The sequence below is a fragment of the Notechis scutatus genome, chromosome Z (genome assembly GCF_049901735.1).
Source record: "Notechis scutatus isolate UNSWTSFEM ecotype Mainland chromosome Z, rNotScu1.2, whole genome shotgun sequence".
Classification (NCBI taxonomy): domain Eukaryota; kingdom Metazoa; phylum Chordata; class Lepidosauria; order Squamata; family Elapidae; genus Notechis; species Notechis scutatus.
In genome coordinates, this window is record NC_142025.1 from 20,516,678 (window position 1) to 20,531,259 (window position 14,582).

At 35.8% G+C, this 14,582-nt stretch overlaps 1 protein-coding gene across 5 annotated transcripts in view; it reads right to left on the bottom strand.

Annotated features, from left to right (window-relative positions):
• ACBD5 (acyl-CoA binding domain containing 5) overlaps positions 1-11,100 on the bottom strand; it is a 33,061-nt gene extending 21,961 nt beyond the window's left edge. For 3 of the 5 annotated variants that reach the window (XM_087946681.1, XM_026672162.2, XM_026672159.2), the window contains exons 1-5: positions 11,046-11,100; positions 9,305-9,468; positions 6,010-6,130; positions 5,459-5,531; positions 1,283-1,394 (exon numbers count right to left, since the gene is read on the bottom strand). In XM_087946681.1, coding sequence (XP_087802807.1) covers positions 1,283-1,394; positions 5,459-5,531; positions 6,010-6,130; positions 9,305-9,395 — 397 coding nt within the window. In that variant the 5' untranslated portion in view covers positions 9,396-9,468; positions 11,046-11,100. Of the gene's footprint in view, positions 1-1,282; positions 1,395-5,458; positions 5,532-6,009; positions 6,131-9,304; positions 9,469-10,760 lie in introns of all 5 variants that reach the window. The other 2 variants (XM_087946679.1, XM_026672160.2) reach the window with 1 other exon arrangement.
• Positions 11,101-14,582: the final 3,482 nt, after the last annotated feature.

The following is a 14,582-nucleotide window of genomic DNA, read 5'->3' on the forward strand; positions in this document are numbered from 1 at the left end:
ACCAAGGGAGATGAGAGATAAAACTCATAACCTGAGCATTAAAAGTGGTTGTGTTTATACAATCATATCAGTTAATAACTAGCTTAACTGTTTTAATCTTCCACTGTTTTTTTAAGTTGTGCAAACCCAGCTTCTTTGATTGGTTTGTGAGCCAACCTTTTCCGCAAACTTACAAAATGAAATATTTAACCAAGCTCATTATGTTATGTAAAATCCTACTCACCTTTCACCATGCGAAAGGAGAATTGCAGGATAACAAGATCGCTATTTTTTTGTTACCATATGCAGAATATAACTAGCTATGAATAATAGAATCTAGATCTCATATTTCAGTTCATAATATTTCATTTTCTTGAAGGAAAAAAAAAGAGAATTGATGCATATTTGTTTAGACTATGGGTGTCCAACTTTTTGGCTTGCCTGGGCCACACTGAATGAAGAGGAATTGTCTTGGGCTGCATATAAAATATATTATTGTTAAAAATTTACAATCTTGTGGGGCTGCACTGCTAGCTGTTCAGAATCACAGGTGACCTGCGGGCTGCAGGTTGGAAACTTCTGGTTTAGACATTATGAAAAAAAAGAGCTAACCAAGGCTAGCCAGAACAAAGCACATTTCCATGCTTATGGTAATAGAAATAAATGCATTTTCACAGGAATTATTAGCAGTCTTGTTTTTCTGATATTTATAACTTTATATATTAGATTGCAAAAATCCGAACAACCATTAGGTGGAAGATCAAGAAGGTCTAAATTTTGCTGTCTAAATTTAAGGGAATTCTCGAACTTTGCAACTCAAGTATGGTAACCCTACAATATACGTCTTTTTTCAATATTCAATGGAATTTATTCTAAAACAAATATGATCTTCAGTTACCAATGGCAATTGGGAATCGAATTGAGAAACATGTAGTAAAGTGCCGTGTGAACTAGCCATTTAGTGACTGAAATTTCAACATTTATGATTGCTGTTAAACATTCACTGTGGATTGTTAAGCAAGAACGCCACTGGTTAATATTTGATTTTATTTATAGGAAGCTGGCAGAGAAGGTCAGAAATGGTGATCATGTGAACATGGGGATACTGCAAATGCTAGAATTTTGAGGAGCATTCATTCAGAGGCGTTGTGGGTTCAAAAGATTGCTGAATGAGTGGTTGCACAAAAAGCTTTAATATTCTTTTAAATCACTGGTAGTACAAGGCAGAGAAATAGCATCACAGTATAACGTAAAGTTAAGCAATTTATAGCTGATAAGAGATAAGAGAGTTATGTATTCCCACCTGTGATTAGATCAGATCCTTTACTTCTTTTATCCTCTACAATTTCATAAAATGGGCCTAAGACATGTAACAGCTCCTCAACTTTGTCTGTCATCGGCATTGTTTCAAGAATCTGGAGAAACACAAAACATGAATGAACCACACACCTTTCAGTGCTAAGTTTGACAATCTCTGTGATGCTTTGCTAAAAACCAGTCCCACAAGAAGAATCTCTTCTCAAACAGATTTGGATTGAAGCCAACAGCTATCAAAACTAAATCAGCAAACCTTCAATGTTTGCATTAACCAATTTTATCTACTATTTACTTTTAGAAGGGTTCCCAATATTTCTAAGATGTCAGCATATTTGCAGTGGAATCTCTAGCTAGAGTAGGAGGAGGAAAAGACTAGCTAGCTTAGAGTCCTTGCAGAGCAAGAAGGCACATGAACCTGACCTCCTCCAGAATCCATTAATCCCTTATCCAGCTACTTCCAAGAGAATGGGATGAGCCTGGCAAGATTCTTGTAAATAGGCATGCAACAATAAAGAAGCAATTCTGATCAACACTTGTGGTATTGTTCCAATTCCTTCCACCTGACATTTTTTTGTGTTTATTTCTTATTTAAAAGAGTACACACTAGTGTTTTAATTATAGCAAAACCTCAATTTACTGTACCTCAATGACATGGTTTTTACATGCAATAGATTTCACAATTGTTTACATCACTTGGTTGTAGCTTCTAATTTTATTTAATAAATATTACTTATCTGGGTTTTTTTTTGTTTCTTTCTTGTGAACTTCTTTAAGTAGTTTGTCCTGGCTAGGAGTGAAGCCTCATGAATGTCCAGTAAATCAGAGATTACACTTACATGTTACTTTTCATCATTGCTTTAAGGACATTATTACATAAATAATCTAAATTGACATAATTAGTGTAATATGATGTGGCTTTGCATAATTATGTCCTTACACAAATGGCATAATTATGTCCTTACACTATATTTCAAAAACAATCCCCTATACAGAAAAGTAGTTCAACTATCTTTTTTCTTCCTGTTCTAAACAATGGTCCACTTATCCATCTCTTTTGAGCAGGATACTTGTCCCATTAAACTCTTTTTTTTTTTTTTTTTTGGCAACATATTTAAAATGTTTTTCACAGAACAAATTCTTCATTTCAGTTTGTTAAAAACAAGGTTTCACTATATAACGCTACAAAGTAGGGTCTACTTACTTGGAAGATTCTATTGACCATTAATAGAGCTAAACGGTAAACATGAATACAAATGCCACAACAAAAACACATAAAGTCTTTTTTATTCTTATATGAGAAATATTTTGTTTTGAAGATGGTGTTAAATGATATATCAAGATGCGTTATTCATTAACAGTTACTTACAATTCCTGTATAAACCTGACTAAATTACTCAATTTCATAGATACTTGCCATTCCTTACATTTGCCCTTCTATAGTTGGGCAATCTTTAAAAACAAAACAGGTGTAGCTAGCAAATTATTAAAGGTTTATCAACTTCTAATCTTCTAGTCATATGAATTCACACACCCTTTCAACATATATTAATATCTACTAAAAAGAGTATGCATTTAGAATGTAATGATACTTTTTTTACTCAGTATCAAGAAATTGGAAAATGCTACATTTCTCTACATTCAAAGTGGAATCAGACATACCCAAAACTCTGGAGAAGACAAGATTTGATAAGCCGCCAAACTGTAGTGAGAGTTTTACGTATTTTTGAGTTTTTGATGCTTCTTTTTCAAGCCATTCATAAATACATTTCCTCCAACAAAAAACCCTCTTTAAGCAGCAATTTAAAATGGCACACATTTAATTTTATTTTGCTATAAACTAGAATAGAATAGAATAGAATTCTTTATTGACCAATTGTGGTTGGACACACAAGGAATTTGTCTTGGTGCAAATGCTCTCAGTGTACATAAAATAAAAGATACATTTGTCCAGAGTCAAGAATCATTTTATTTTATTTTTTATTTTATTTTTATTTATTTGATTTGCCAATTGTTTACAAGATAATAAGTATAAGTGTATACATAGTTGTGAATACATGAAATGGGTACATATAAGAAAAATAAAAGAAGAATAAGAGAAACAATAGGACAGGGATGGTAGGCACGTTGGTGCACTTATGCACGCCCCCTACAGACCTCTTAGGAAAGGGGTGAGGTCAATAGTAGACAGTCTAAGGTTAAAGTTTTTGGGGTTTGGGGAAGAAACTACAGAGTCGGGTAGAGTATTCCAGACATTGACCACTCTATTGCTGAAGTCGTATTTCCTGCAATCAAGTTTGGTGCGGTTAACTTTGAGTTTGTATCTATTGTGTGCTCTTGTGTTGTTATGGTTGAAGCTGAAGTATTCATTGACAGGTAGGACATTGCAATGTATGATTTTATATACCATGCTTAAATCAGACCGAAGACGGCGTAATTCAAGGTTTTCTAGTTCTAGAATTTCAAGTCTGGTGGCATAAGGTATTCTACAACGAGTAGAGGAGTGGAGAACTCTTCTTGTGAAATATTTCTGGACTTTCTCAATTGTGCTAATCGTAAGGATACAAGCGACAAAGTTACAGCCATACAATCACAAGTGGGGGGGATGGGTGATAAGGAATGAAGAAAACTAACTCCACCTCCAGCAATCCAGGGAGGCCTGTTTGCCTCACATTGTTGCAGTTAAAAAAAAACTATACCCAATTTGTGGAGCTAAAGACATACAAGAGCTAACAACAACATAGGTCCCTAGATAACACACACATGTACTCACCTCTACTATTATTCACTACTCACTCTTTTCTAATCTTCCCCGCTACTACTACTCCTATTACAGCTGCTACTCCTCCTTGTAAGTACTGCTAAGGAAAAAATCCCTTTCTGGCTTACTTACACACATCATTATCTCTCTCCTCAGTTATTTTACAGCTCAGCTTTTGTAATCGGGTTTGCTGAGCCAATGCTGGGAAGATCAGCACATAAAGAGAGAAGGGAGCCCAGGTGCAGGCAATTTTTTTGGAGAGTCTGCTCTCTCTCTCTCTCACAGGCATAAACTTCTCCAATGGGATGTATATGTATATGTATATGTATATGTATATGTATGTATAATATATATATATATATATATATATATATATATATATATATATATATATATATATATATATATATATATATATATAATATATTATATAATATATAATATATAATATATATAATATATATAATATAATATAATATAATATAATATATTATAATATATATATAATATAATATATTATAATATATATATATATATATATATATATATATATATATATATATATATATATATATATATATACATACATACATACATATATATATATATATATATATATGTGTGTGTGTGTGTGTGTGTGTGTGTTTTCTTAAGTTTTTGCGGGTACTTACATGTATGGTATTCAGCTTTGTTCGGGTATTTTCCCACGTCATTGTAGTTGTGCTTTTAAAGTTGTAGAAACACTATAGAAAACCCCAGCCACAGAATCATCAGAGAAGCCATAGAGATTGAAAAAAGATCAGAAAGCATGAATAGAAGAGATGATTCCACCAGACTGTCAATCATTTGGAAGCCTGCACTCACAAACAAAAAAATCTCCACACCACTAGCCAGACAAGCACCTGGGCACAAACAGATCCCCTCTGATACCTCCAGCTCAAACACACCCCAACCAGGCACCCAGATGAAACCTAGCTTCCTAACAAATGATAGCCGTCCATTTACCCGGAGCCAAGCTGCACCAAAGGCCTCCAATAAAGGAATACAATGTTGCCAGCCAATCAAGATACAAAAAGAGCCCCAAAACAGACAAAAGATATTAGAAACACCAATCAAGCAGAACACAGCAAACTCCAAGACCAATAAACACAGACCAAGACTCCCAACCAATCAGGATGAAGAAAAAACCATTCTGGCACAGCAATAGGCTAGCCCCAAATTTAAAACTGAAACCACTGTAAAAGTCTGACTCACAGATGAACACAATACAGAAGCCTGATGATGGCAGATGAGATTCTGCCGAAACATTGCTACAACTTTAAAAGCACAACTACAATGACGTGGGAAAATACCCGAACAAAGCTGAATACCATATATATAAAATGTATATAAAACAGTTCTTACCTTTTTCATTTCTTCAACATATGCAATCATAGCATCTTCTTTGGGCATTGTGCCCAATGAATTCCATGCATCCCTACAATGAATGTCACAGGAAGAACATCTTTAAAATACTAGGCTGCTGTACTATTATGTAATAGTAACTTCAATAATTAATATAGGACTGTGGGCTTTTGTGCTTATTATCTAAGAAACTGCATAGATTTTTTTTCCAGTAATCACATTGTTGTTAGTTCACTTTTAAAAAAAAAAAAAGCAAGAAAGTGATCAAGTTCTATTTCAAATAGTACATACGTTTATATTTTTGTATTAGTTTTTATTTTAAAAAAGTATCAATAACAGGCAGAAGGAAAAGTGTTTCTATGATCTCCAGAGTTTTCAGGATTATATTTTAAAATACTTTTTTAGCACCATCTGGATATAACAAGGACAGGAAGTTGGACAAAGGTTGTGCCGTATCACCAAGACAAAATCTTTCTATAAAAGGAGTGGGTGGGGAATAGACAAGGCATCACTTTAATTCATTAAAAACATCTTTGTTATATACTATTTACCATTTGTATCTACCAATAGGATCCCAAAATCCTGGCCTTGGACTGTTACAAGGTCCTTGAGTTGCTTGCTTATAAAAACTATAGAATTTCAGCATCATTTCATTTGTTGGCTGGAAAGAACCTACAGGAAAAGATTTTTAGAGTGAGAAATAGAACACTGTGACATGATTGCATTAACAAAGTGATTTTATGTTATTGTAAAAGCTAAAATAAAGAGGGGATTTAAAAATGGCTTTAATCCCATTACTTTCAACTCAAAGGTCAGTTATCTTGTTTATTTTGACTTTAAACTCTTAGAAGATCTAATGATGAAACTCCCTTTGCACAAATAGATATGAACCAATCAATATGAATATTCAGGCAATGGTGTCAACACTATTTTGTGTTTCTTTTCATTAGAAAAAGTAAAATGTCCAGACAAACATAAAAAAGGATAATTGCGATGTCTCATATTAGATCTGAATTGGAATCCACAGGGTAAAAATCCATATTCTAGTAATAAACAAAACACCATAGAAATTCAAAGCACATTGCAGTAAATATGACAATTATTCTACCAACGATAAATCAGAATGTTCCTATCCCTATGACTTACCTAATAATATTGAATCCACAAATGTCTTTACCTTTTAGGCAGGTTAGCTGTTCTAGACCATTTGCAAAATAATCACAAAATGGGCCAGTAAAAGAGATTTTAAAAATCTGAAGTCTTTATTCAAACCACTCCCAAATCTATTTTATTTATTAAGGTACTGTCTACTCAATATCTTAGAAATGAAATTTATCACATCCATCTTGCTTATGGCAGATATACCGTATATTGATACAGTACTTTCCATTTTACATCTACAGTTCCAAGAATTACTTGTGAGGACAATTTGACCTATATAAAGGTAGTCCTTGACTTACAACAGTTTGATTAGTGACCATTCAGAGTTACAATGGCACTGAACAAAATGACTTATGACCAGCAGTGGGATCCGACCTGTTCCACTACCGGTTTGGTGAGCACGCCCACGCCCAGTTTTCCACACACCAGTGAGGCCTGCATTGCCAATCAACTGAGAGGATAAAGAAGAGAAAAGCACAGAGGTGGGTTGGAGGGCCAATCCTGTGCTTTTCTCTTCTTTATCCTCTCAGCTGATGTCTTTTTTTTTTCCTCTCAGCTTATCCTGGAGTCTCTTTTTCCTCCTCTCAGCTGATCGTGAGAGGCCGAACCAGTAGCATACCACCATATGACCATTTTCACACTTATGACCATTGCAGCATCCCATGTTCAAAATTCAGGTGCTTGGCAAGTTCATATTTATCAGACTTCCAGAATCCGGGGTGTCATGTGATCAGCTTTTGCGACCTTCTGACAAGCAAAGTCAATGGGGAATCCAAATTCACTGGAGAACCATATTGCTAACTTAACAAATGCAATTATTCACTTAACAACTGTGGCAGGAAAAGTTGTAAAATGGGGTAAACTCATTTAACAAATGTTTCACCTAGCAATAAATTTTAGGCTCAATTGTGGTCATAACTGTATTGAAAAAGGAGCCTTCGAGTCCAAAACATGGCTTTACTTAACAAGAAAACCCAACCAAACAATATTATTAATGAAGGAATAAATGATGATTCCTCTAAATAAAGAAACAGAAATAAAGTGGAGGCATTATTTTCACAGCTAAGATAATGTTAGGCCATTGCACAGGAAATCATTTTGCAACTATCAAATGGTTAATTAACAAAGCTGAAGGAATGGAAACAAAAGTTTGTACGTGATCCATTATTTCTTAAAATACTTTTTAAAAAGTCTACAAATTACGTTTAATGATGTGAATTCCTGTGCTGCTCCAGCAGTTTCAAAAAAGGATTGAAAAACAAGAAACTTGAAAACGTATTATTATACCGATAAGCCATCGCCTACACAAAATCTAACAAAAAGGAACAATGTATTCCTAACCTTAGTGTGGATATGGATGCTAGCCAAAGAATAATTAATTGAAATGTAAATCATTTGTTTAATTGTCAAAGAAATTGTAAAAATCAAGACAATTTTAGATTCTGAAGAACTGTTCTCATTGAGGGTTAACCATTTTACATTCTACAGACTATCCCAACACTCCATGGATTTATCACTGGCCACATTTTCTTCCCTACTGAACTTTTTTTGTGAATTTCTAACCATTTTGCTTAAGATAAGAATTTCTGACACTTAGCTTATAACTTTAAGATGACTGGATAAAAACATTTTTGCAGTATAGGGATCCCACATTTTCAGGGACTCATGTAGAGAAAGAATTTAGGAGTTGAAACATTTACTCTTTGCTCACCTAACAAATTATTCAGGTCAGGTGAAAAATGAAACCATCCTGGAATATATGGAGTTGCCCCAACCCATTTGCTAAGACTGAAGAAGCTACTTGGATAAGCAGTGAAAGGTTTGTACAAATAGAAAAAGAAAAGTCTAGTTGCCAAGACTCCATTTACAGGCATTTTTTCAGTACAGATTTTTATTTTATGGTCAATACATTTTTATTTTATGGTCAATACATATACTTTTACTTTCAGCATATCATCGTATATTTGGAGTTTCACTAACTTTAAAACAAATTGTATAGAATTATATTCCAAGAACAACCACTTTCAGCATAAATTCTATGTGGACATAGAATATTCAGGATTCAGATTCAAGTCCATACTCAGCCTGGAAACACACTTTGTAATAATTATATAAAATTGGCAGCACCCTAATTCTAAAATGTTTGTCACTGATGGAAAAATTTCCAGCACTATGGAAAAACCTTTACCCTAAATGTAATTCTAATCATTAAAGCAATTCAATTAATATATGGGGATTTGTACAGCATATGCAGAATCATAAGTGAACTAAGCTAAAACACAGCTGATTGGTTTGTGGGTGTTGGGTGTGATTCCAGACTAGAAGAGAGATATTTTGTGTTTTTTTTCTACCTAGAGTGAGCAGTCTATGTTGGACACTCCAGATCCAATATAAAACTTCCTCAAGTTATTCTTGACCATTTTGGCAATCCCACCTAAGTAGTTTGGTGACTGTAGCCTTTCACTTTCCAGTTACTATGTCTTATGAAGGGAGTCTCCCATCCAAGTTCTGACCAGGTCCAGCTCTGCTTAGCTTTGATACTACACCAGACTGACTGGCATCATGATTGACATCATTTATTTCAAAAAGTCAGGAAAAAAAGCGAACTCATCCACATCTTGCAATTCCCTCCCACCCCTCACTCTCTTGCTCCGGGTCTACCTCCATCGTTTTCCTTCTACTTACCATTTTTGGGCAGACTGTGGATCACTTTCACCGCCGCTTCAAAGCGCGTCTCATGCACCGAGCTGTTGCTGCCACTCTCCGTCTCTGCCATGGTTCAGCCGAATCGCACCGCAGCCGCCACCACTGCTTTCCGTGTCGGCTGAAGGGCGCTGTTGGCCGAGGGACTTCGGGATCATCCGGCAAGGAGCAAGGGATCGCGAAGGCCGCGGGGAAAACAGAGAAGAGCAGTCCGCTTAAGTCAAGGCGGCTTCTCACGTCCTTTGCCCAACACTACCCTCCGTTTGGCCTTTTCTCGACAATATCTGCATCCGCCAGTTTTCAGACCACCCCCCTCCAAGACCCACGCTTCTGGGGGTTTACACAGCTGACGGTCGTCGGAAAGCAACAGTGCAAACTTCTACTACTCCTTATAAGCAGAAGGCAATCTCGTCCTATTCCTGCACCATCTTGTCTACCTAACTTCGGCAACTATCCCTACGGGGATGCTGGCTAGAAGACAAGAGAATTCAATAGTGAAGCAAGACACGCTGGTCCAGACCAGGCTAAGGAGGAGCGCTATTGAATTCAATAGGACTTATTTCCCATTATGCATAAAAGAGCTGCCCAATATAGTAACCTCGTCCTCTGATTCTTCATTTATTACCGATGCATGGAGACCACCTTCACCTCTTACCAAGTATGCAGGGAGAAATCCCTATCCCGAAAGCTTCAGCAGAAAAGAGGCACGGAGGAAGGAATTAGTCTGTTATCTCATTTCTTACGGCAAGAAATGAGTATGGAATTGTTCTAGCCAAGCGTTTCTTGAAAAATGTTTCTTACCTTCTCTTTTCTATCTCTACTTGTATCTTTGCATATTAAAAGAAGCTCCACTGGGGTCTAGGGGGCTTTTCTCTCTCTGAAATTGCAGATAGGGAACTGCAGTTGTGCAGGTTCTACAGACGACCCGTAGGCAATATAGATTTCTTTTAAAAATTAAGCTTTCCGGCTTGTAAACAACACGCGCGTGTACTTAAATTCAATTCCCAAACGCACGGGAAAGTAACTTATCTAGGGAAGTTCAATTCAACCTTTGGGGAGTCACCATACCATAAAAGCAGTAATAAAAGTTGATGATAGACGAAATACAAATGTACAAATCTGCAAATGTTCTCTTTCAACCCATCAACATTCTCCAAATTTCAATACTTTCTACATTTCCTGCCCACATTCCTGACCTATACCAAAAACTTCAAAGTAACCCTTATTCATCACTCCTCCGCACCAATCAAGAATGTCATTTCACATAATGTTAACAACCTCGCGATGCAAACCTAAGCAATAGATTGCCCAGGGCTGTTTGCATAGTGGGCAGACCTGTTTGTGGTTCCCTTATCCTCACTAAGCTGGACGCTCCCAAGTTTTCTCCTCCCGTCCTTCCTTTCCAAGACAGCTTTGCGATCCGATTAGAGAGTAATACCTTTCTTTATTCCACGAGTGATCATTCACCTATTATTATTATTATCATGCACAGCTGGAGGGGCAGAGATGCCCCTCTGCCAGACTGCCGACTCCACCTGCCCACTTGCAAGCAGATGACAGTTATAAGGCCAAATTGCAGTAAAATGTCCTTCCTCCAACTTTCAAGACTAAAACGTCGTCCTAAGAAGGCGGAAGGCCCGGCGGCGTCAAGCAACAGCTAAGCTTCCATCCGATGTCCAATATTAAAGGACTGCAAATCGTATCAAGAGAAGACTGTTCCTACCTTGGGATGACAGGCTCCTCCAACCTTTGCCCACGGTTCAAGATCTTCTGTTATTGTCTTCCAACAGTAGCCTTCGACTCATTATTGTCCCGCCTCCTAAGGCGAATTCTGGGAAATGTAGTCCACTTACTGTCACTTCCTGTTGCTGACATCATGCCTACCGTAGAAACCTTTTTTTTCCTTTTAGAAATCAAAGTACTTTTTTCCTCAGTGTGTGGATCTCTTATTCCCGGGGAACGAACTTTAGATGCTTATAAGCATCTAAAATTAATTCCCCGGGAATAAGAGATCCACACACTGAGAAAAAAGTACTTTGATTTAAATAGATAGATAGATAGATAGATAGATAGATAGATAGATAGATAGACACACACACACACACACACACACACACACACACACATATGGAAATGTAATCATGGATGCTTCTTAACTTTGGCACACAGTGCATTTTATTGTAATGCTCCTCCTAAATGGTGAAATATATTTAACATTGTTTCTTGGAACATATAATGAAAGTAACAACTGCTTTGTTTCCTTTCTTACTTTAAGCTTATTTACTAATGTAAGCCATTCATAGTTACTATTCACTGAAGCAACATTTAAATGTACTTAATAAACTCTGAATGACTGAAGCTTAAAGTCCATGGCCAACCCATATTTTTTCCTCGTTTTTCCTTGAAATCACCTATTTCCGTAAAATCACAGCAGATACAATATCATGGAAACTCCATTATTTTCTAGCAACAAAAATAAAAGTAGCAGCACTGGCCAATTGTGAAAGATCATGGAACAACAAATGGTGACCCAACTTGAGGAGGAGATGCCAAGCAAATTTCAAAGCATGTTGAAAGAACATTCTGGAAGATTATTCATCCAGAAAAACATCCTGGACATGTCCATACAATAAACAGAACCTGGATTCACCTTCAGAGTGTTTTAAATGTTCCGATCATAATGTGCAACCTTTTCATAGTTGCTGAAACAATGTCAGCCTGATCTCTCTAAAACATGGCATGAGTTGAAGAAGGCATTGTTGATTTTTTTTTGTCCCACAAGAAAATTCTAGTCTAAAATTGGCGTAGTAGTTAAGATACTGCCCTAGAGACCAGGAGACTGTGAGTTCTAGTCTTGCCTTAGGCATGATAGCTGGCTGGATGACTTTAGGTCCGTCACTCTCAGCCCAACCCACCTCGCAGGGTTGTTGGTATAGAAGAAGGAAGTAGTATTATGAAGGTTTACTACTTTGAGTGAGACAGCAGTTGTTAAGTGAATTTTGTCCCATTTTATCTTTCTTGCCTTTATTTAACAGTTGTTAAATAAATCATTGCAGTTATTAAATTAGTAACACAATTGTTAAGTCAATCTGGATTCCCATTGACTTTGCTCATAAGAAGGTTTCAAAAGGTAATCACGTGATGCAATTGTCATAAATATGAGACCATTGCCAAGCATACAAATTTTGATCATGTGACCATGGGAATGCTGCAACAGTTGGGTGAAAAATATCTGTAAGTCACATTTTTCCAGTGCTGTTGTAACTCTGAATGGTCACTAAATGAATGGCTGTAAGTTGAGGACTACCTGTACTTATAAAAGGAATAGAATAGAATAATAGTAATAAAGATGGATTAAACACAAATCTAATAAATACAAATAAGATGAGATTATTTTTGGCTTCCAAAATACACAACAAAAATTGGGTTCATCTTACTAGACCTCAGATTTTTTTTAAAAATCACAATCTTTAAATGATGGCATAAAAGGTTGCAGTTTTTAAATATTTTGTTGCGTACATTTCTGTAGGCAGTCAATTACCATTTCTGGAAATTGCCAATTGTTATATGGTGTAGCTTTCAAGCCAAAATTATTAGCAGAGTAACTTAACATTTGTTGCTGCCATAGAATTTGAGCTACATGAAAAACAAGTTAGTAAATGGGAAAAAAGGAAAACCATTTGCTCAGTTGGTTACAATTTTGCAGGTCGGTTTATTCATGGATGGGCTTATTTATCTCTTGTGTATATGCAGTAATTCAGCACATTAAGTCATAATCAAACCACAAACAGCTTAATATGGTATGCAAAGTAATTTTAAAAATAATTTTAATCATCATATTCATATTCTGCAAAAATACAACATTTATTTAATTCCTTGTTTTGTACAAGCAATATACTTTTTTTAAAAAATGTACATGAACCATAGGGGTCTGTAAATGGATCTTGATGCATATATTACAAAGATATTTTGTACAACTGCTGAGCCACAGTTTGTCTGCACAAGCTTAGATAGCACTGTACAAGTCGTACTTCTGCGTTGGGGAGAACAGATTCGGTATCATCTATCTGTAACACAAAGAATAAGTCTAGGAACCTTGTGCTTAAGAAAAATGACTCATTTTTAGAAAAAGGAAGAATACTGTGAATGTGGAAGAACATGGCCCCTGGCTCCTTTTACAATGTGGAATCCTTCCATGTTCACCAATATTCAATGGCAAATTTCCAGATTTTGATGCTGTGATTTTGGTTTTCACACTTGTCAAAGACAAATCAAAATTTTGCCTTAAACCAACTATGGCTTCCCAAAATATGAAGAAGAAATAAAACCAGCTTTAGTTGCTCTGATAATCTTAATATGTTATCATTGGACCCTTGTTTGTCTGTTAAATGTCTCTGGCTCTGAAATTTCTCCTGTATAGCAATCTTTATTAGTTTACATGTGGTATAATATAATTACATCATGTTGTAAACTAATAGGATGTCATCTTGTGGCTATGAGTTGCAATTGCAAGGAGAGAATGATGTTACCTCTGTAAAAGTTAAAATCTCTTTTTATATTTTCTTGGCAGTACCTGGTTGATCTTGGCAGACAGATTAAAGGTCATCAATTAAATGTCAATTCTTAGCAACCACATGTCTTCCATGGAACCTGTCCCTAACCTGAGCACACTCATTGCTACCCTTAAATCCATCTACATTGTTTTATCCTCTCTTTTTTTGTTCCATCTTTCTCAGCATTAGAGCCTTTTCTAGGTCTTCACATAATGTGTCTGAAGTAGAATAATTTGAACCTGATCCTTTGTGGCTTGAGTAAGAATTCTGAATTGATTCCTCCAGTTGTTTTCTTAAATTTCCATTGTATTCTCAGGAGTTTTCACCAACAACAAATTTCAAAAGCATCAATAATTTTGCTATCCTGTATCTCTCAATTTTGCTTCCAGGGAATACCATGACTTATATAATCTGATTTTTTAAGGTATAAATACATCATGGCATCTGGATACCTTTTCCAAGCCTGCTCAACTTATCTTTTCCATAATTCTTGACTGATTGCTCATTACTGTTGATGGTGGATCCTAAAAAACAAACGCTATCCAACACATCTTCATTGTCATTGATACACTGGTCATTGTATCTGTTGTCATTATTTTGGCCTTCTTTATACATAATATACATAATATTACTCCAATTTTTTCACGATACTCCCCGACTTTCATTGTTACAGTTTGCCAATCATTTATATGTTTAACTACCAGAGT